Raw genomic sequence first — 19794 nt, forward strand, 5'->3', positions numbered from 1 at the left:
TCTCAGCACCGCGCTCGCTCCCGGTGTCGCTTTCACGGTACCGGGGGGCGCAAAGGTGCCCACCGAGTCTCCTTGTTCTCAGGCTTCAGCGCCTGGGATTTTAGGGGTCCCCCGCTTGCCGTAGCAGGTAAGACCCGAACTTGCGAAGCAGTCCTTCTCCGGAGCTCGGAGCTAGGACCGCCATTAAGCGCTGGCACCGACCGGAAGTCCACAAGAGCAGGGTTTTGGTGGGTGTGGATTTCGGCCCAGATTTCTGGACCACCTGGGTGGCGGGGGGGATAGATAGATAGATAGATAGATAGATAGATAGATAGATAGATAGATAGATTTTTGTTGTTGTTGAGTCGTTTAGTCGTGTCCGCCTCTTTGTGACCCCCTGGACACCAGGCCCTCCTGTCTTCCACTGCCTCCCGCAGTTTGGTCAAACTCATGCTGGTAGCTTCGAGAACACTGTCCCACCATCTCGTCCTCCGCCGTCCCCTTCTCCTTGTGCCCTCCATCTTTCCCAACATCACGGTCTTTTCCAGGGAGTCTTCTCTTCTCATGAGGTGGCCAAAGTCTTGGAGCCTCAGCTTCAGGATCTGTCCTTCCAGTGAGCCCTCAGGGCGGATTTCCTTCAGAATGGAGAGGTTGGATCTTCTTGCAGTCCATGGGACTCTCAAGAGTCTCCTCCAGCACCAGAATTCAAAAGCATCAATTCTTCGGCGATCAGCCTTCTTTATGGTCCAGCTCTCACTTCCATACATCACTACTGGGAAAACCATAGCTTTTACTATACGGACCTTTGTTGGCAAGGTGGTGTCGCTATTTTTTAAGAAGCTGTCTAGCTTTGTCATGACTTTTCTCCCAAGAAGCAGGCGTCTTTTAATTTCGTGGCTGCTGTCACCATCTGCAGTGATCATGGAGCCCAAGAAAGTAAAATCTCTCACTGCCTCCATTTCTTCCCCATCTATTTGCCAGGAGGTGATGGGCCCAGTGGCCATGATCTTCGGTTTTTTGATGTTGAGCTTCAAACCATATTTTGCGCTCTCCTCTTTCACCCTCATTAAAAGGTTTTTTAATTCCTCCTCACTTTCTGCCATCAAGGTTGTGTCATCTGCATAGATAGGTAGATATTATATGAAGCAAATTCTCTTGGGAATTTGCTCCCTGTAAAAATGAATTGCGCCCAACATCTGCGGCTGTCACTCCGTGAGAAGGTACAATTTTTAAAAGGGGACCTTTGGCAGCAACGGCAGCAGAGACGCTCTCTCTTGTTTAAGATGCAATTTAGTTCCCTTCCGAATGCCTGTTTTAAATGCCTATTCCGCGTCTGACCTCCTTTTACAAGGTTTTGTTTTGAAATTGTTTTAAGTGCTGGGGCGATGAGCCTGCTGGCGCGTTTGCAAAGCTAAGCAGGGTCTGGCCCGGTTTAAAATTAGAGGGGAGACCGTGTGTTGAGATTGCAGCATTGCAGAGGGGTTGATCTGGATGACCCTCCGGTGTCCCTTCCAGGTCTGCGATTATTCTAGGAAGGAATAATACTTTTTGCTGTTGTTAATTTTGCTGCGTTCATTGTGCACTCCCATCTTCCTTTGCAATGCCTTGCTTTTGAACACTTTTAAGGTAACGTCTTGCGGCTTCCTCGTGAGGAGGAGACGGGAATGAAGCTCTGATCTGCTCCTCCTTCGAGGACCCAGGCGTCTTGGATTCACAGATTCCCCCCCCCAAAAAAAAAATTCCCCATGGTCTTTCTCCTCCCATTTTTTCCAAACTCAACAGGCGGACAGGCAGATTTATAAACCGCGAGGCTTTTAACATGTCTTAAAAGACACGAAGAATAAAGAAAACACAAACCCCTGCGAAGAAAAAAACCTTCCTGACTTGCATTTCCTCAAGCAAGCAGGCGTCTGAATCGATAACGTTGGAGATATCTTGGCTCTCCACCTGATTCAAGAGATTCTTTTAAAGCGTTAAATTTCATTAAACGTAAAACAAGACGAACGGCGTACGTATTCCAGCGGAAGGGAGGCAAACTCACAGGTCGGGGATACAGGGTCAGGAAACGAAAGATATAACGAGAAACGTTAAAAGGGATATTTAGCGGTACATATAAGAGCTCAAACAGCGGATCTAGAACTCGCCTAATCAAAACCATTGCCGGATGAAATCATATTTTGGATGCAATTTGCCATCTGTGCGGGTGCGTTGCTAAATAAACCACAGAAAGTCCGCCAGCAGCCATTATTATTATTAATTATTATTATTGGTTAGTAATATGATGTCTGTTGCTTCACCAGCAGGTACCCGGGAGGGATGCGGCAGGTTAAAATTCAGAATTAGAAACCGTTAAAAGAAATTGCAGTCTTGGGAATTGGTGTGGGCCCTGAAAAACACACAATTCTCAGGTGACTAATGCCTTTGGGGTGAAGATGGGCGACTCCAGCGTTTGCCGAAAGCAAATATATTTTTATATATGTTGGGGCAACTTAGATGGGCAGGGTGTGAATAATAAAATAATCACCTTCATCGTTAATGATTATAATAATTTGCACTTTGGGCAGTGAGATCAGTGACTGATTTGTAACGCCGAACCTCAAAATGTCAACATTTCTGTCCCGGCGATTTGCCCTTTTAACAAGAAACGCAAACTTTCCCGAAGGTTGAGATTTAAGGGATTTAGATGGCTTGTTTTTTACTAAGATAACATTTTGACCCTGAAAGCCTGTTGACCCGTAATCCCCAAATCCGCATTAGGGCAGTGGCTTTATAGGAAGTGTGCAAGCTTCCCAGTTACACAGAACTCCTCTTATACATAATTTTTTATTAATTTTAACGTATCGTTTTCAACAATAAGTAAACATACTTATACATCGTATACAAATTTTTGGACTTCCATCAATCTCGTCTGAAAATTTTCCAATCTAATCACTTAATATACATTTCTTATTTTCCCTATTACTTTTAAATCTCATGACTAATATAGCTGTTCTTTTCCAGTTTGTAACGTGTCATAGGTTTTTCCTTACAAAACTTCTTGTAGTCCTACGAGCGTAATTTGTTGATTACAAGTGCTCTTCAAATAATTCGTATACTTCTTCTGTGAATCTCTGGTCCAGCAGGTTTCGAATTCTTCCTCTCATTTTGCCCAATTCTGCGTAGTCCATTAATTTTGTTTGCCATTCTTCCTTTGTCGGAATTTCTTCTTGCTTCCATTTCTGGGCTAACAACACTCTTGCCGCTGTTGTTGCATATAAAATCAATTTACCATCTTGCCTATTAATTCCTGACTGAGTAAAAAAGGCTTCTGGTTTTTTAAAAAATGTATATTTCAACATCTTCTTCATCTCTTTATATATCATTCCCCAGAAGTCCTTTACTTTTTTACATTCCCACCACATATGATAAAATGTTCCTTCTTTTTCTTTACGTTTCCAACATTTGCTATTTGTCTTATACATTTTAGCTAATTTCACAGGTGTCATATAATAATATAATAATAATAATTTATTATTTATACCCCGCCCATCTGGCTGGGTTTCCCCAGCCACTCTGGGCGGCTTCCAACAGAACACTAAAATGCAATAATCTATTAAACGTTAAAAGCTTCCCTAAACAGGGCTGCCTTCAGATGTCTTCTAAAAGTCTGGTAGTTGTTGTTCTCTTTGACATCTGGTGGGAGGGCGTTCCACAGGGCGGGTACCACTATCGAGAAGGCCCTCTGCCTGGTTCCCTGTATCTTTGCTTCTTGCAATGAGGGAACCGCCAGAAGGCCCTCTGAGTTGGACCTCAGTGTCCGGGCAGAATGATGGGGGTGGAGACGCTCCTTCAGGTCTACTGGGCCTTTGAGGCCGTTTAGGGCTTTCAAGTTCAGCACCAACACTTTGAATTGTGCTCGGAAACGTACTGGGAGCCAATGTAGGTCTTTCAAGACCGGTGTTACATGGTCTCGGTGGCCACTCCCAGTCACCAGTCTGGCTGCCGCATTCTGGATTAGTTGTAGTTTCTGGGTCACCTTCAAAGGTAGCCCCACGTAGAGCGCATGGCAGTAGTCCAAGCGGGAGATAACCAGAGCATGCACCACTCTGGTGAGACAGTCCGCGGGCAGGGAGGGTCTCATCCTGCATCCCAGATGGAGCTGGTAGACAGCTGCCCTGGACACAGAACTAACCTCCGCCTCCATGGACAGCTGTGAGTCCAGAATGACTCCGAGGCTGCGCACCTGGTCCTTCAGGGGCACAGTTGCCCCATTCAAGGCCAGGGAGTCCTCCACACCTGCCCGCCCCCTGTCCCCCCAAAACAATACTTCTGTCTTGTTAGGACTCAGCCTCAATCTGTTAGCCATCATCCATCCTCCAGCCGCCTCCAGGCACTCACACAGGACCTTCACCGCCTTCACTGGTTCCGATTTGAAAGAGAGGTAGAGCTGGGTATCATCCGCATATTGATGGACACCCAGCCCAAACCCCCTGATGATCTCTCCCAGTGGCTGCATGTAGATGTTGAAAAGCATGGGGGAGAGGACAGATATACCATCTGTACATTGTTTTCATCATATTCTCCAGTTACACAGAACTCCTCATCAAGAGGCGACGAAGAGTTCTGCGGCGCTCGAAAGCTTACAAAATGATTTGGCGGCAAATAAATTCAAGTTCTATGCAAAGCAGGGCCCGTGAAGGGTGTTGGCTACTAGGGGAGGCGTCCAAGGGCCAGGTGGGGAATGGCATTCAGCCCCCGGGACTGCAGTTCCCGCGTTCCTGCGTAGATCATTAACCCCTTCTGGTCCTCTCTGTCGCAACGTTCTGTGCAAGTCAAATCCCGGCAAAAAAAAAACAAAAACGAATGTCAGAATTCTCTTCTTTTCTGTCTCTCTTTCTTTTTTGAATTTGCATTTTATTTATTTGTTAACATTCTTATATTACATCCTTAAATGTTGTCCTATTACATTACAGGACTTAACTATAATTTCCAACATGTGTACAAAAATTATATACAAATTTTATATACCTAGAAAGAAAATGAAACAAAAAAAGGAGAAAAAACAAAAACAATTTGCCCCCCCCCAAATCATATACACACCAACACACTAGACTTCCTGTCTTTCCTGTTGTATATTCCTTTTTTACAAATGAATGTACTCTTGTTATTGTATGTATCTAATACATTCCTATATCAATATGTGCTCATAGTCTTAGTTCTCAACTCGGTCTCACTCCAATGTCAATCAAATCATGTCTCTCTCTCTTTCAGAAAGTCTTATGAACACCAAGTTGGAGACGGTGGACCTTCGATGGATGACGTATCCTGCGGATGGGCAGGTGAGGCAGCGGGAAGGTGGGATAATAATAATAATAATAATAATAATAATAATAATAATAATAATAATTTTATTTTATTTATACCCCACCCTTCCCGGTTCAAAAACCGGGCTCAGGGCAGCTAACAACAAATTTAAAACACTTTTAAACACTCAATTATAAAAGCAGCACAAAATACAGTATGAAAACGTGAATAACAATAACATTCAAAAATCAATAGATAATCAAAGTCCCTGTCCTCCCTCGGGTCCACATTGTCTCATGTCTCCTGTCAGCTCAGAGAGTCGGGTCTAAGGTCTGCTAGGTGGGTGGGAAGAAATAATAGAAATAATCATAGCCCAATCGCCTGCCGTGCAGGAAACCCTGAGCCAGAAAGTTTTTTATTATAAATGTGAAACTTCCCAGCTTTTGCAAAGGGAGTGGGGGGGGGGGGAAGCAGGTTGTGAAACCCAGAGGCCGTTACCGTATTTTCCGCTCTATAGGACGCACTTTTCCCCCGCCAAAAATGAAGGGGAAATGTGTGTGCGTCCTATGGGGCGAATGCGGGGGGGGGCAGGCAGGAAAAGCCCCCCACAAGCTCTGCGCGGCTCTTGCGGGCTTTTCCCCAGGAGGGAGAAGGGACTGACGCGGCCAGTCAGTCCCTTCTCCCTCCTCGTAGAAAAGCCCGCAGGAGCCGTGCGCTCCTTAAAGGGTGCGCGGCTCCTGTGGGCTTTGGCGGGAGGTGGGGGTATTGCCATAGCCGCGCGCAGCCTCACCAGCCGGAGAGGTTGCGCGGGGCTAAAGAAGCCATAGCCGTGCGCAGCCTCTCCCGGCTGGAGAGGTTGCGCGCAGCTATGGCAGAAGCCAAGACAGCGAGCGGGATGCATCCTGCTCGCTGTCTTGGCTTCTTTGCTCTTTGGGGCTGGGGGGACGGGACCCGGGCTTTCCCGGCAGCCCCGAGAACCTCTCAGAGCAGTGGGAAGGCTGCGCGCCTTTCCGCTGCTCCCCGACCTGCTCTTTGGGGCTGGCGGTGGGCTTCCCCCAGCCAGCCCCAAAGAGCAGGTCAAAAGGAACCCGAAGCCTCTGGAGTGCAGCAGGAACTCCCGCCGCGCTCCGGAGGCTTCGGGTTGCCTTCTCTGAAGCCTGGAGAGCGAGAGGGGTCGGTGCGCACTGACCCCTCGCTCTCCGGGCTTCCAAGGTAGCCGCCTGAAGGCGACTGAACGCACCTTGAAGGGCACCTTGTTTTAGAGGGGGAGAACCAGAAAAAATATTCTCCCCCTCTCTGCACAGCACCTCCTGCTGCTTGGCTGAAGGGGCGCTGGGCAGAGAGGGGGATAGTTTTTTTTCTTGTTCTCCCCCCTCTAAAACAAGGTGCGTCCTATGGTCCGGTGCGCCCTATAGAGCGAAAAATACGGTAATTCTTGTCGTTTGTGGTGTGCGGCAGCAGGTTTGGCACCAGAATGGGAAGCGGGGTGAACAGGAGTGCCTCTGGGTGTATACAGAGTGCGTTTGGGATCGGAAGCGGAAGTGGGGTGAACAGGAGTGCCTCTGGGGGTATACAGAGTGCGTTTGGGATCGGAATAGGAAGCGGGGTAAACAGGAGTGCCTCTGGGTGTATACAGAGTGCGTTTGGGACCGGAAGCGGAAGCGGGGAGAACAGGAGTGCCTCTGGGCGTATACAGAGTGCGTTTGGGACCGGAAGTGGAAGCGGGGTGAACAGGAGTGCCTCTGGGGGTATACAGAGTGCGTTTGGGGCCGGAAGCGGGAGCGGGGTGAACAGGAGTGCCTCTGGGGGTATACAGAGTGCGTTTTCCTCCGGTACCGAGCGACTGCAGCCCTTCCAGATCTCAAAATCCCCTCTGTAACTTGGAGCAGGGCTTTCAGTGTGGCTCTTGCTGGGTGGATCAGCATTCCTGTTGGGATCCGGCCGGCGCCTGCTATCTGCTCCTTCTGGAAACAATTGGAGACTTATTTTTATTATTCCAACAAGCTTTTGCAGCTGAACGAATGCTTCTACGTTCCGTTTTTAAAAACTCCCCTTCTCTATAAACTGTTGCATGCAATTCTTTTTATTTCCATCTCGTGCGTCGCCTCGAGATCTGTATGTTTGTGGGAGGCGAGGAAATAATAGAACAGCGGAGCTGTAGGGTTGGAAGGGACCCAGCGGGTCATCTAGACCAACCCCCCGCAATACTACTAATAATTTTGTTTTTTGTTTTAAAAGATCTGGGTCAGGGCAAAGTGGGACCCATCTAGTCCAGCATCATACTGGCCAAACAGACGCCCGTTATAGGAAGCCCACAAACAGGACTTGTCAGCCAATGAAGCTGAACATAAAATCCTCTTTTAAAGGCATCGGAATTGGTTTATTGCAGGGTGTGTTCATTAGGCTTTCAGATCGCTGAACGGTTAAAAACTCAATTTAAAGACGAAGCCAGATTATTTAAAACAGCAGCTCAAATCTCAGAACAAAAGAAATAGCGCTCCAGACTTAGATCGGTCTGGGAGTTAACTGTGAGCAGCCCAGGAAACGAGAAGAAAAATGGAGTTTTTTGGCACCCTGAGAAGAGCTTCACCAACATGGCACCCTCCAGTAGGGTTGGACTACATCTCCCATGGGCCTTTGCATCATACGGCTGTGCTGGCAGGGGCTGATGGGAAATGTGGCCCCAATGGCTGTGCTGACAGGGGCTGATGGGAAGTGTAGCCATAAATGGCCTTGCTGACAGGGGCTGATGGGAAGTGTGGCCCCAATGGCCGTGACAGGGGCTGATGGGAAGTGTGGCCCCAATGGCCCTGCTGACAGGGCTGATGGGAAGTGTGGCCCCAATGGCCCTGCTGACAGGGCTGATGGGAAGTGTGGCTCCACTGGCCGTGCTGACAGGGCTGATGGGAAGCGTGGCCCCAAATGGCCTAGCTGACAGGGGCTGATGGGAACTGTTTTCAAAAATGGCCGTACTGGCAGGGGCTGATGGGAAGTGTGGCCCCAATGGCCGTGCTGACACGGGCTGATGGGAAGTGTTTTCCAAAATGACTATGCTGACCGGGGCTGACGGGAGCTTTTCCCCAAAATGGCCGTGCTGACGGGGCTAATTGGATCCGTGGCCCAAAACATCGAGAAGGCCACCGGCTTGGGTTGCTCTGAACACCCGACAAACTTTCAAAATGTCCTCTCTCTCAATCTCTCTCTTTGTGGCAGTGGGAGGAGCTGAGCGGCCTGGACGAGGAGCAGAACAGCGTCCGCACCTTTGAGGTGTGCGGCGTCCGCTCCCCGAACCAGAACAACTGGCTGCGCACCACCTTCGTCCCTCGCTCGGGGGCCACGCACGTCTACGCCGAGCTGCGCTTCACGGTGGTGGAGTGCTTCTCCATCCCGCAGGTCACGCGCTCCTGCAAGGAGACCTTCAACGTCTTCTTCTACGAGGCCGACCGCGACCTGGCCACCGAGTCCTTCCCGCCCTGGATGGAGAACCCCTACGTCAAGGTGGACACGGTGGCGGCCGAGCACCTGACGCGCAAGCGAGCGGGCATGGAGGCCTCCGGCAAGGTCAACGTCAAGACCCTCAAGATCGGACCACTCTCCAAGGCCGGCTTCTACCTGGCCTTCCAGGATCAGGGAGCTTGCATGGCCCTGCTCTCCGTCCGACTCTTCTACAAGAAGTGTCCCGCCGTCACCGTCAACTTCACCCTCTTCCAGGAGACGGTGCCCCGCGAGCTGGTCATGCCCGTGGCTGGCCGGTGCGTGCCCAACGCCGTCAAGGTCAGCGCCCGGCCGCTCAGTATGTACTGCCGCGAGGACGGGGAGTGGGCCGAACAGACCGTCACCGACTGCACCTGCGCGGCCGGACACGAGCCGTCCGAGGAGAACACCAAGTGCCGAGGTGAGGATGCCCCGCAGAGGAGCGTCGTCATTATTACAGTGGTACCGCCGGCTGGGGATGTGGGTGGCACTGTGGGTTAAACCACAGAGCCTAGGACTTGCCGATCGGAAGGTTGGCGGTTCGAATCCCCGCAATGACGGGGTGAGCTCCCGTTGCTCGGTCCCTGCTCCTGCCAACCTAGCAGTTTGAAAGCACACCAGTGCAAGTAGATAAATAGGTACTGCTCCAGCGGGAAGGTAAACGGCGTTTCCGTGCGCTGCTCTGGTTCGCCAGAAGCGGCTTAGTCCTGCTGGCCACATGACCCAGAAGTTGTACCCCGGCTTTCTCGGCCAGTAAAGCAAGATGAGTGCCACAACGCCAGAGTCGGCCACGACTGGACCTAATGGTCAGGGGTCCCTTTACCTTTATCTCCAGTTGTGGACGGGATCCATTCTGGAGCTCCAGCCAGATCCCGAGGTTTCCTCATCTGGCGGTGCCACTTCAGCACATGAGCGAGTGGCGAAACCAAATACTTCCGGGTTTGCTGCTTTCACAACCCAAAGTTTACAGTACCCAAGGGTAACCTAAGCCGAGGCTATATATACCCTGCGCATCTGGCTGGGCTTCCCCAGCCACTCCGGGCGGTTTCCAACAAAATATTAAAATACAGTAATGCATCAAACATTAAAAGCTTCCCTAAACAGGGCTGCCTTCAGATGTCTTCTAAAAGTCTGGTAGTTGTCGTTCTCTTTGACATCTGGTGGGAGGACGTTCCACAGGGCGGGCCCCACCACCAAGAAGGCCCTCTGCTATCTATCATCCATCTATCTATCTATCTATCTATCTATCTATCTATCTATCTACAGGACTCCTCCACACTTGCTCATGTGCTGTGTCTAGAAAGCACAAGTCCTGAAAGTTTCACGCTTGACCCACGCTTTCTAAGCATGGGCCCAAGGAATTTTTCCCTTGACCTCTGCTCTTTTCCAAGGGAAAACCCGCTCTTCATGATAGATCAGAACAAATGGCAATCTGGAGGAAACCCAGATTCCTGTTTGCTCCGATTGAGCACTAAAGAGCAGTTTTCCCCCCAGGAAAAATCTGTATACAGTGGTACGTTGGTTTACAAACTTAATCCATTCCGGAAGTCCGTTCTTAAAACGAAACCGTTCTTAAACCGAGGCGCGCTTTCCCTAATGAGACCTCCCGCCGCCAGTGCCCTTCCACCATTTGGATTCCGTTCTTAGACCGAGGCGAAGTTCTCAAACCAAGACACTATTTCCGGTTTTGCAGTTTGCAAACCGAATCGTTCTTAAACCGGACAGTTCTTAAACCGAGGTACCACTGTACTGCCCTTCGCCTGCAGATTGCGGGGAATCTCACAACATAAAAACACACAGACGGCAATAAATAAAGAAAGGAGGCGAGTAAATGGCAAGCCAGAAAGGTGGAAAGGGGTAGCCGAGACTCTGAGCTCTCGGTGCTGACGCTGTTCAAAGATGATGAGGATTTTATTTATTTTATCTGTGTCTTGCCTGTCTTGCTGTGCTGTCCCAGCCGCTCTGTGTGGCTTCCAACACTTACGAAAACATTATAGGACGCACCCTGGCTCCCATCCAGGACTTGCCATCACGGGATCTTCTGGCACACAACTTTGTGAAGTTAATTATTGATTCTATAACCAAGGACTTCCCTCAAGGCTTTAGGGGTTTTTTGTGGGGGGGTCTGACCTAAATCTACTGACTGTTGACTTCAAATGGATGAAAAAGACTATTGTGAGACCAAGGGAGAATACTCTTCTCCCTCCAGGCCATGAGTCATAGAATTGTAGACTTGGAAGGTACCCCGACGGTCATCTAGCCCAACCCGCTGCAACGGTAGCTGTCCCATACGGGTATCGAACCTGAAAACTTGGTGTTATCAGTGCCACGCTATAAACATCATTCTCTAAATCTCCCGTCGCTGGTTATGAACTGAATTTCACTCCTGCTTTGCATCAAAGAAGTTCTCAGGTAGTGGTTCTGCCCTCACAACAACAACAACCCTGAAGGGTAGGCCAGCAAGGGTTCGAATCCTCACTCAGCTGTGAAAGAGGGGTCAGTCAGAGCCTCTTGGCTTAACCTACTTCACATAACAATAATTTATTATTTGTACCCCTCCCATCTGGCTGGGCTTCCCCAGGAACTCTGGGCGGCTTCCAACAAAGATTTAAAATACACTAAAATGTCACACATTAAAAACTTCCCTAAACAGGGCTGCCTTAGATGTCTTATAAATGTCAGGTAGTTGTTTATCTTTTTGACATCTGATGGGAGGGCGTTCCACAGGGTGGGTGCCACTACCGAAAAAGCCCTCTGCCTGGTTCCCTGTAATTTCTTGCAGGGAGGGAACCGCCAGAAGGCCCTCGGAGCTGGACCACAGTGTCCGGGGTGGAGATGCTCCTTCAGGTCTACTGGGCCTTTGAGGACATTTAGGGTTTTCAAGGTCAGCACCAACACTTTGAATTGTGCTCGGAAACGTACTGGGAGCCAATGTAGGTCTTTCAAGACCGGTGTGGTCTCCCAGTCCCCAGTCTGGCTGCCGCATTCTGGATTAGTTGTAGTTTCTGGGTCACCTTCAAAGGTAGCCCCATGTAGAGCGCATTGCAGTAGTCCAAGCGAGAGATAACTAGAGCATGCACCACTCTGGCGAGACAGTCTGCAGGCTGGGAGGGTCTCATCCTGCGTACCAGATGGAGCTGGTAGACAGCTGCCCTGGACACAGAACTGACCTGCGCCTCCATGGACAGCGGTGAGTCCAAAATGACTCCCAGGCTGCGCACCTGGTCCTTCGGGGGCACAGTTGCCCCATTCAGGACCAGGGAGTCCTCCACACCTGCCTGTCTCCCAAAAACAGTACTTCTGTCTTGTCAGGATTCAACCTCAATCTGTTAGCCGCCATCCATCCTCCAGCCTCACAGGGCTGTTGTAAGGATAAAGCAGAGAGCAAGGGGAGAACAAAGTACGCTGTCTCGACCTCTTTGGAAGAGAAGTACAAATCTGTGGCGCGGCCGCATTGGGAACATTTGTGTTCAGTTATGCCTCGCCTTAAAAGGGATATCGTAGAGCTGGAAAAAATTCAGAAAAGCACAGCCCACATGATCAAGGGGATATGGAGCGACTCAATACAGTGTTTGGGGACTTTTAGTTTGGAGAAAAGGCGATGAATAATAATATAATAATAATTTATTATTTATACCCCGCCCATCTGGCTGGGTCTCCCCAGCCACCCTGGGCGGCTACCAACAATGTATTAAAATACAGTGGTCTGTTAAACATTAAAAGCTTTCCTAAACAGGGCTGCCTTCAGATGTCGTCTAAAAGTCAGATAGCTGTTTATTTCCTTGACATCTGAAGGGAGGGCGTTCCACAGGGCGGGCACCACCACCGAGAAGGCCCTCTTCCTGGTTCCCTGTAGCTTTGCTTCTCGCAGGGAGGGAACCGCCAGAAGGCCCTCGGAGCTGGACCTCAGCGTCCGGGCTGAACGATGGGGGTGGAGACGCTCCTTCAGGTATACTGGGCCTTTGAGGCCATTTAGGGCTTTCAAGGTCAGCCCCAACACTTCGAATTGTGCTCGGAAGAGGCGGCTTGATGGAAGCTTACGAAAGAACAGTGGGTAGGAGAAAGTTTTTCTTACACTCTCATGACACCATAACTTGTGGGAGCTGAATGCTGGGAGATTCAGGGCAGGTAAAAGAAAAATTCTTCACAGCGCAGATCAGAGTTAAACTGTGGAACTCCCTGCCACAGGAAACCAACTTAGATGGCTTCAAAAGAGGATTTGGCAAAGGCATGGAGGAGGCGAGGGCTAGCGATGGCTACTAGCCATGGGTGTTTCTGTTCTGCCTCCCAGCGATTCTTCCGAATCCCATTTGCGTGGGGTCTTCCCAGCAGCGCTCTCCTTGCGTTCTTAAGCTACTATATCCTTTTTGAGAAGAAGAAGAGACCAGATCTGCGGGCAGGGTGCCAAAAGGGGCCACCGAAGCTTTAGCATGTGGAAGAGGCCCCCAGCCCTGCGCCTTCTTGCGAGGAAAAGAGACCGCATTCCATCATTCCTTGCTTCGTAGAAAACCAGGGCGGCGGATCAGGCACCAGGAAACGTAAACAGTTTGCAGGGAGGGAGCCACGTCTCAGTCAGAGAGGGATGTGTGTCTGTTGGCCGCGATCGCTGTGCTCGCTTTCAGGGACTCAGACAGATTCCCTCCTCTCGGAGTCTTTTGTCTGGCAACCCAGCCGGATGGGCGGGGTATACATAATAAAATTATTATTATTATTAACATCATCATCACAGCTTCTCCCGCACTCTGTCCTTTGACGCCCTAAGGTTCCCCTCTGTGCGATGCTTTGAAAGCACCAGACTGCTGAAAGCATCTGGGAACTGTAGTTTTCCCACTTGTGGAGCTACGGTTCCCAGAAAATCCACAAGCAGGATTTGAACACAAGACCGGCACTCTCCCTTCCAGTGGTTTCAGGCAACTGGCATTCGGACGCATTGCTTTCTGTGACTGTAGAAGTTGCAGAGCATAGCTACCCCGTATTTTTCGCTCTGTAAGACGCACCAGACCACAAGACGCACCTAGTTTTTGGAGGAGGAAAAAAAAGAGAGAAAAATATTCTGAATCCCAGAAGCCAGGACAGCAAGAGGGATCGCTGCGCAGCGAAAGCAGCAATCCCTCTTGCTGTTCTGGCTTCTGGGATAGCTGCGCAGCCTGCATTCGCTCCATAAGACGCACACACATTCCCCCTTACTTTTTAGGAGGGGAAAAGTGAGTCTTACAGAGCAAAAAATACGTATATTGACAATTAGCCATCAATAGCCCTCTCCTCCTCCATGAATTTGCCTAATTCTCTTTTAAGGCCATCCAGGTCCATGGCCACTCCTGCCTACAGTGGCAGGGAGTTCCACAGTCCTGAATCTCCCAACATTCAGCTTCCTCGAATACCCAGGACTTCTAGCATTGTGAATCTCAGAGGGGAAAAACTTTCTCTAGCCCCTTCCATGCCCCGTTTTGCAAATTTCCGCCCTGCTGCCTCTTCCCTTCCCTTTTCTCTGAACCCAAAAGCCCCTAAACGCTGCAACCTGGCGTCGCCCCGGCCCCTCGATCTATTTGATGGCCCTTATCCGAAACTTCCCCAGCTTTTTCGGCATCCTTTTTCAGGCGAGGCGACCAGAACGGTGCAGGAAAACATGCGCCAAAGAATTTTGCAAAAGCATTGCAGTTTTATTTTTGATCCTTTCCTCTGCGGTCCCTGGTGCAGTTCGAATGCAGCAAAGGGGTCTTTCCCCAAAGACCCCTTCGCCAGCCCCCTTGCTCTCCCAGGAAGCCCACCACTGCTTCAAGGGACCCCTCTCGTACCCCCAGCCTTGCAGTTGCTTTCTCTCTCGCGTCGTCGTTCTGTCTCCTCTGGGTCAGGAAGGACGGGTCTTTGAACTCCGGGGCGGCTGGACGGGGGGCTTGCAAGCCCCCAGGAATTCCAAATATCTGTGGGGTCAAGGGTAACTAACTCCGGCAGGCGGCTGGAGTGGGGTGGGGAGGGAGAGAGTCCTAAACAAGGCCTCTGGGAGTGGGGCGGACTTAGGGGGCAGCCGACAAGAAAGCTGCTGGGACTGTTTCAGCCATTGTTTACCGCTGCCTTCATTGTGAAACATCGTTTTTTCTTCTGCGGAAGGGGAGAAAAGGGCGAAAGTCTCCTATCTCCCAGGGATAGCAAGGGTTATCCTCTACATTTGTTTAGTGAGGAGTCGATAACATTCCTGCTGTTCGGAATACACTTTTGCTGGGTTTAGCTAGTGTCCGTCCTGGGCAGATGCCTTTAGTGGCTTTTAACTTGCCTGTTTATTCCGTTTCATTAATCAATCATTCCCTTTTTTAAAAAAATTATTAGATTTTCCACAATGATAACACAAACCACAAAGCAGAATGATACACAAAAACAGAAAAAGAAAGGGAGGGGGAGGGAACAATAAACAGATAAACAATAACAAACTTAATTCTTCACAAATTAAGATTAAACATCTTGATTGACTTCCTCAAATACCTCCCTTCTGAGTTTCCTTGTAATTAAAAATAACAGCTTTCCAATATCATGATTAAACTCAAACAATTTCCAATTATAAGTCCATCTTATTCACTTTTCTTAACATTCTAAATCCCATTTATTTAATTGTAACTTAGTTTAATCCTAGGCCTATTTGCTTCTTTCAAGTAATTTCTAATTTTTTACATTACAATATTTATTCAAATAGTCCTTAAATTTCCACCGTTAATCAATCATTTCCCGTGGCGCATCTCTTTGGGCTTTGGCTGTCCTTTCCAAGCGCGTAAAAGGATCCTGCAGGATCGGGCCCATGTTCTTTAGTCGTGTCCGACTCTTCGACAGGCCCTCCTGTCTTCCACTGCCTCCCGCAGTTTGGTCAAACTCATGCTGGTCGCTTCCACAACACTGTCCCACCATCTCGTCCTCCGTCGTCCCCTTCTCCTTGCGCCCTCCATCTTTCCCAACATCAGGGTCTTTCCCAGGGAGTCTTCTCTTCTCAGGAGGCGGCCAAAGTCTTGGAGCCTCAGCTTCAGGATCTGTCCTTCCAGTGAGCACTCAGGGCTGATTTCCTTCAGAATGGAGAGGTTTGATCTTCCTGCAGTCCATGGGACTCTCCAGAGTCTCCTCCAGCACCAGAATTCAAAAGCATCCATTCTTCGGCCATCAGCCTTCTTTATGGTCCAGCTCTCACTTCCATACATTTCCTTCAGAATGGACATGTTCTTTAAGAACTTGCCATAGTTTGCTGTGGTCGACACAGTCAAAGGCTTTTGCATAGTCAATGAAGCAGAAGTAGATGTCTTTCTGGAACTCTCCAGCTTTCTCCATAATCCAGCGCATGTTTGCAATTTGGTCTCTGGTTCCTCTGCCTCTTCGAAATCCAGCTTGCACTTCTGGGAGTTCTTGGTCCACATACTGCTTGAGCCTTCCTTGTAGAATTTTAAGCATAACCTTGCTAGCGTATGAAATGAGTGCAATTGTGCGGTAGTTGGAGCATTCTTTGGCACTGCCCTTCTTTGGGATGTAGACTGATCTTCTCCAATCCTCTGGCCACTGCTGAGTTTTCCAAACTTGCTGGCATATTGAGTGTAGCACCTTAACAGCATCATCTCTTAAAATTTTAAATAGTTCAGCTGGAATACCATCGCTTCCACTGGCCTTGTTATTTGCAGTGCTTTCTAAGGCCCATTTGGCTTCACTCTCCAGGATGTCTGGCTCAAGGTCAGCAACCACACTACCTGGAGTGTACGAGACATCCATATCTTTCTGGTATAATTCCTCTGTGTATCCATAGCCCTCCCTGTATTCGCCCAGTCCTCTTTGAAAGCCGTCCAAGTCGTTGGCGACCCCGGCCTCCTGTAGCAGGGAGTTCCAAAGTGTAACTGTGCAATGTTACGAAAAACGACTTCCTTTTATCTGTCCTCACTGAAATCTCTATGCGGCCATCTAACCAGGCGTCTCCAAACTCTGCCCTACTGCTGTTTTGGGACTACAATTCCCATCATCCCTGACCACTGGTCCTGTTAGCTAGGGATGATGGGAGTTGTAGTCCCAAAAACATCTGGAGGGCAGAGTTTGGGGGTGCCTGATCTAACCCAGGCGTAGGCAACCTAAGGCCCGGGGGCCGAATCCAGCCCAGTTGCCTTCTCAGTCCAGCCCGCGGATGGTCCGGGAATCAGCGTGTTTTTACATGAGTCGAATGCGTGCTTTTATTTAAAATGCATCTCTGGGTTATTTGTGGGGCATAGGAATTCGTTCATTTCCCCCCCCCAAAAAAATATAGTCCGGCCCCCCACAAGGTCTGAGGGACAGCGGACTGGCCCCCTGCTGAAAAAGTTTGCTGGCCCCTGATCTAACCCCCTGCAGCAAAGCAAGAATCCCTGACAGCCAGCCACTTCCTTTTAAAAACCTCCAGTGGTTATAGAGGGTTGAAATGGTTATAGAGGGACCCCCAGAGGTCATCCAGCCCAACCCCATGAAATGTAGGAATCATAGCTAAAGAATCCCTGACAGACAGCCGTCCGACTGACCTCTGTTTAAAAGCTTCCAATGAAGGCGATCCCACCGCCACCCTCTTAAGGTTATAGAGTTGACAGGGTCCCTCAGAGATCATCCAGCCCAACCCACTGCAGCAGTGCGGGGATCGCAGCGGAAGAATCCCGGATCGCAGCGGCCATCCGACCAGCAAGGATCCTTCTCACATCCTCTTGTCTCTCCCTCTCGCCCCGCAGCCTGCCCGGCAGGGATGTTCAAACCCTCTCAAGGCGAGGGCTTTTGCCAGAGCTGCCCGGCCTTCAGCCAATCAAACGCCCCGGGATCCAGTGGGTGCCCTTGCCGCAACGGATTCTACCGGACGGAGAAGGACCCCGTGACGAAGCCGTGTGCTAGTAAGTGATGTCAAAGGCGGTGGCGGGGGAGAGCGGTTCGGCGGGAGCTGGGTTCCGGTTCCGGGGGCTAGTATTTGACCTACAGAGCTTTCGGTGACTCGGGACCCCAGCACCTCACAGGTTGGCTCCCCCTACGTGAACCAACCTGGATCCTGTGATCTTTGTGTGCTCCCCCCATGGGAGGTCTGGAGGGTGGCAGCACGAGGACGGGGCCTTTTCGGTGGTGGCCCCTGCTTTTGCGCTGCTCTCCCCAGGAATGATGCCCTGGCACCATCTTTAGCGCCTGGCGGAGGTTCTTTTTCCAACTGGACTTTGGGCTTTTAGTGATCTGTGAGTAGGATGTCTTTATCCTGCCTTTCAAAAATAGGATTTCTCGGCATGCGCCGTGTACTCGCACTCGACCGCTTCGTTCTGCAGAACTGGTGCTGCTACAGGTGCGGCCGACTGCCTGTCCTGCATCTGGAAGAAATTGCTATTTTAGTGTGGAACTCTTTTTGGCGCCTGCTAAAAGCAGCCGTGTAGAATGGCACTGGATGTTTTGTCTGTAGTTTATTGCTGTTTCTCATCTTTCAAACGGTTTTAGGAGTTCCTTTTCCGTATAACTTATCGTTTTGCTGTCTCTCGGGCTTTAAAACAGAAAACCAAACAAGGGGTATTGAAATTTTGGGTGTTTTCCTCTTTCCTTTTGGTCCTAGCGTTGGTTTTAATGTTCTTTGCTTCTTTGTTGAAAGTTACTTTTGGGGGGGGAAAGGGGGAAAAAGACAAATGAGCTTAATAAAAAAATAAACAATCGAAAGCAGCTGGAGGGCAGCAGGTTGATAGAAGAGTTGGATGGGATTCCCAAAGGTCATCCAGACGAACCCCCCCTGCACTGCAGGAATCTCAGCTAGATCACCCCTGGCAGATGGACACCTGACCTCTGCTTGAAAACCTCCAAGGAAGGGAGTCCATTCCGCTGCCAAACAGCTCTCGCCGTTAGAAAGGGACACCCAGGGGTCATCTAGCCCAGCCCGCCTGCAACGCAGAGGGTTCAAGTTTGCTTTGTTTGGAGCAGGGCTGCCCTGGGGTAGGTCGGGGTCCCCCCATCCTGACCGTTGCCTCTTTCCCTCCCTCCCTTCCCCGCAGAAGGCCCGTCCAAGCCCCGCAGCCCCGAAGCCAAGATCAACGGCTCGGTGGCCGTCCTGAAGTGGAGCGAGCCCCTCGAGAACGGCGGCCGCGACGACGTGGCCTACCACGTCACCTGCTCCGAATGCCCCGAGAAGCAGCCGTGCCGGCCCTGCTCCCGCCTGGCTTACGCCCCCCGGTCCAGGGGGCTGTGGGAGCGCTCGGTCACCGTGGAGGGGCTACAGCCGTACATCAACTACCTCTTCCGGATCCAAGCCGTCAACGGCGTCTCCGAGATGAGCCACAACCCGCCGGCCTCGGAGTCCATCAACGTGACCACCAATAAGGACGGTCAGTCGCTCCCGCAGCCGGAACGGCGCAGGAATGCTTTATTATTTATACCCCACCCATCTGGCAGGGTTTCCCCAGCCACTCTGGGCGGCTTCCAACAAAGATTAAAAACACATTAAAATGTCACCCGATAAAAACTTCCCGAAACAGGGCTGCCTTCAGATGTCTTCTAAAAGTCAGATAGTTGTTTATTTCCTTGACATCTGCTGGGAGGGCGTTCCACAGGGCGGGGGCCACCACCGAGAAGGCCCTGTGCCTGGTTCCCTGTAACCTCACTTCTCGCAGGGAGGGAACCGCCAGAAGGCCCTCGGAGCTGGACCTCAGTGTCCAGGCTGGACGATGGGGGTGGAGACGCTCCTTCAGGTCTACTGGGCCTTTGAGGCCGTTTAGGGCTTTCAAGGTCAGCACCAATACAGTGGTACCTCTGGTTAAGTACTTAATTCGTTCCGGAGGTCCATTCTTAACCTGAAACTGTTCTTAACCTAAAACACCACTTTAGCTAATGGGGCCTCCCACTGCCGCTGCGCCGCCGGAGCCCAATTTCTGTTCTTATCCTGAAGCAAAGTTCTTAATCTGAAGCACTATTTCTGGGTTAGCGGAGTCTGTAACCTGAAGCGTATGTAACCCGAGGTACCACTGTACTTTGAATTGTGCTTGGAAACGTCCTGGGAGCCAATGTAGATCTCTCAGGACCGGTGTTATATGGTCTCGGCAGCCGCTCCCAGTCCCCGCTCTAGCA

The 19794-nt window shown here is 50.3% G+C and overlaps 1 protein-coding gene and 1 long non-coding RNA gene across 2 annotated transcripts in view; one reads left to right on the forward strand and one right to left on the reverse strand.

The window, feature by feature from the left end:
• Positions 1-19794, forward strand: part of EPHB4 (EPH receptor B4) — a 60160-nt gene that overhangs the window by 26636 nt on the left and 13730 nt on the right. The window contains exons 3-6 of the mRNA XM_083472540.1: positions 5230-5297; positions 8476-9157; positions 17445-17600; positions 18726-19055. Of these exons, the coding sequence (XP_083328666.1) occupies positions 5230-5297; positions 8476-9157; positions 17445-17600; positions 18726-19055 (1236 nt within the window). The remainder of the gene's footprint in view (positions 1-5229; positions 5298-8475; positions 9158-17444; positions 17601-18725; positions 19056-19794) is intronic.
• Positions 4172-19678, reverse strand: LOC310692267. The gene is made up of 3 exons (XR_014518697.1): positions 19327-19678; positions 12057-12574; positions 4172-4307 (listed from the first exon to the last, which is right to left on the reverse strand). It is a non-coding gene; the product is annotated as an uncharacterized lncRNA (long non-coding RNA).

The sequence above is a fragment of the Podarcis liolepis genome, assembly GCF_965112155.1.
Source record: "Podarcis liolepis genome assembly, chromosome: 13".
NCBI classification, from domain to species: domain Eukaryota; kingdom Metazoa; phylum Chordata; class Lepidosauria; order Squamata; family Lacertidae; genus Podarcis; species Podarcis liolepis.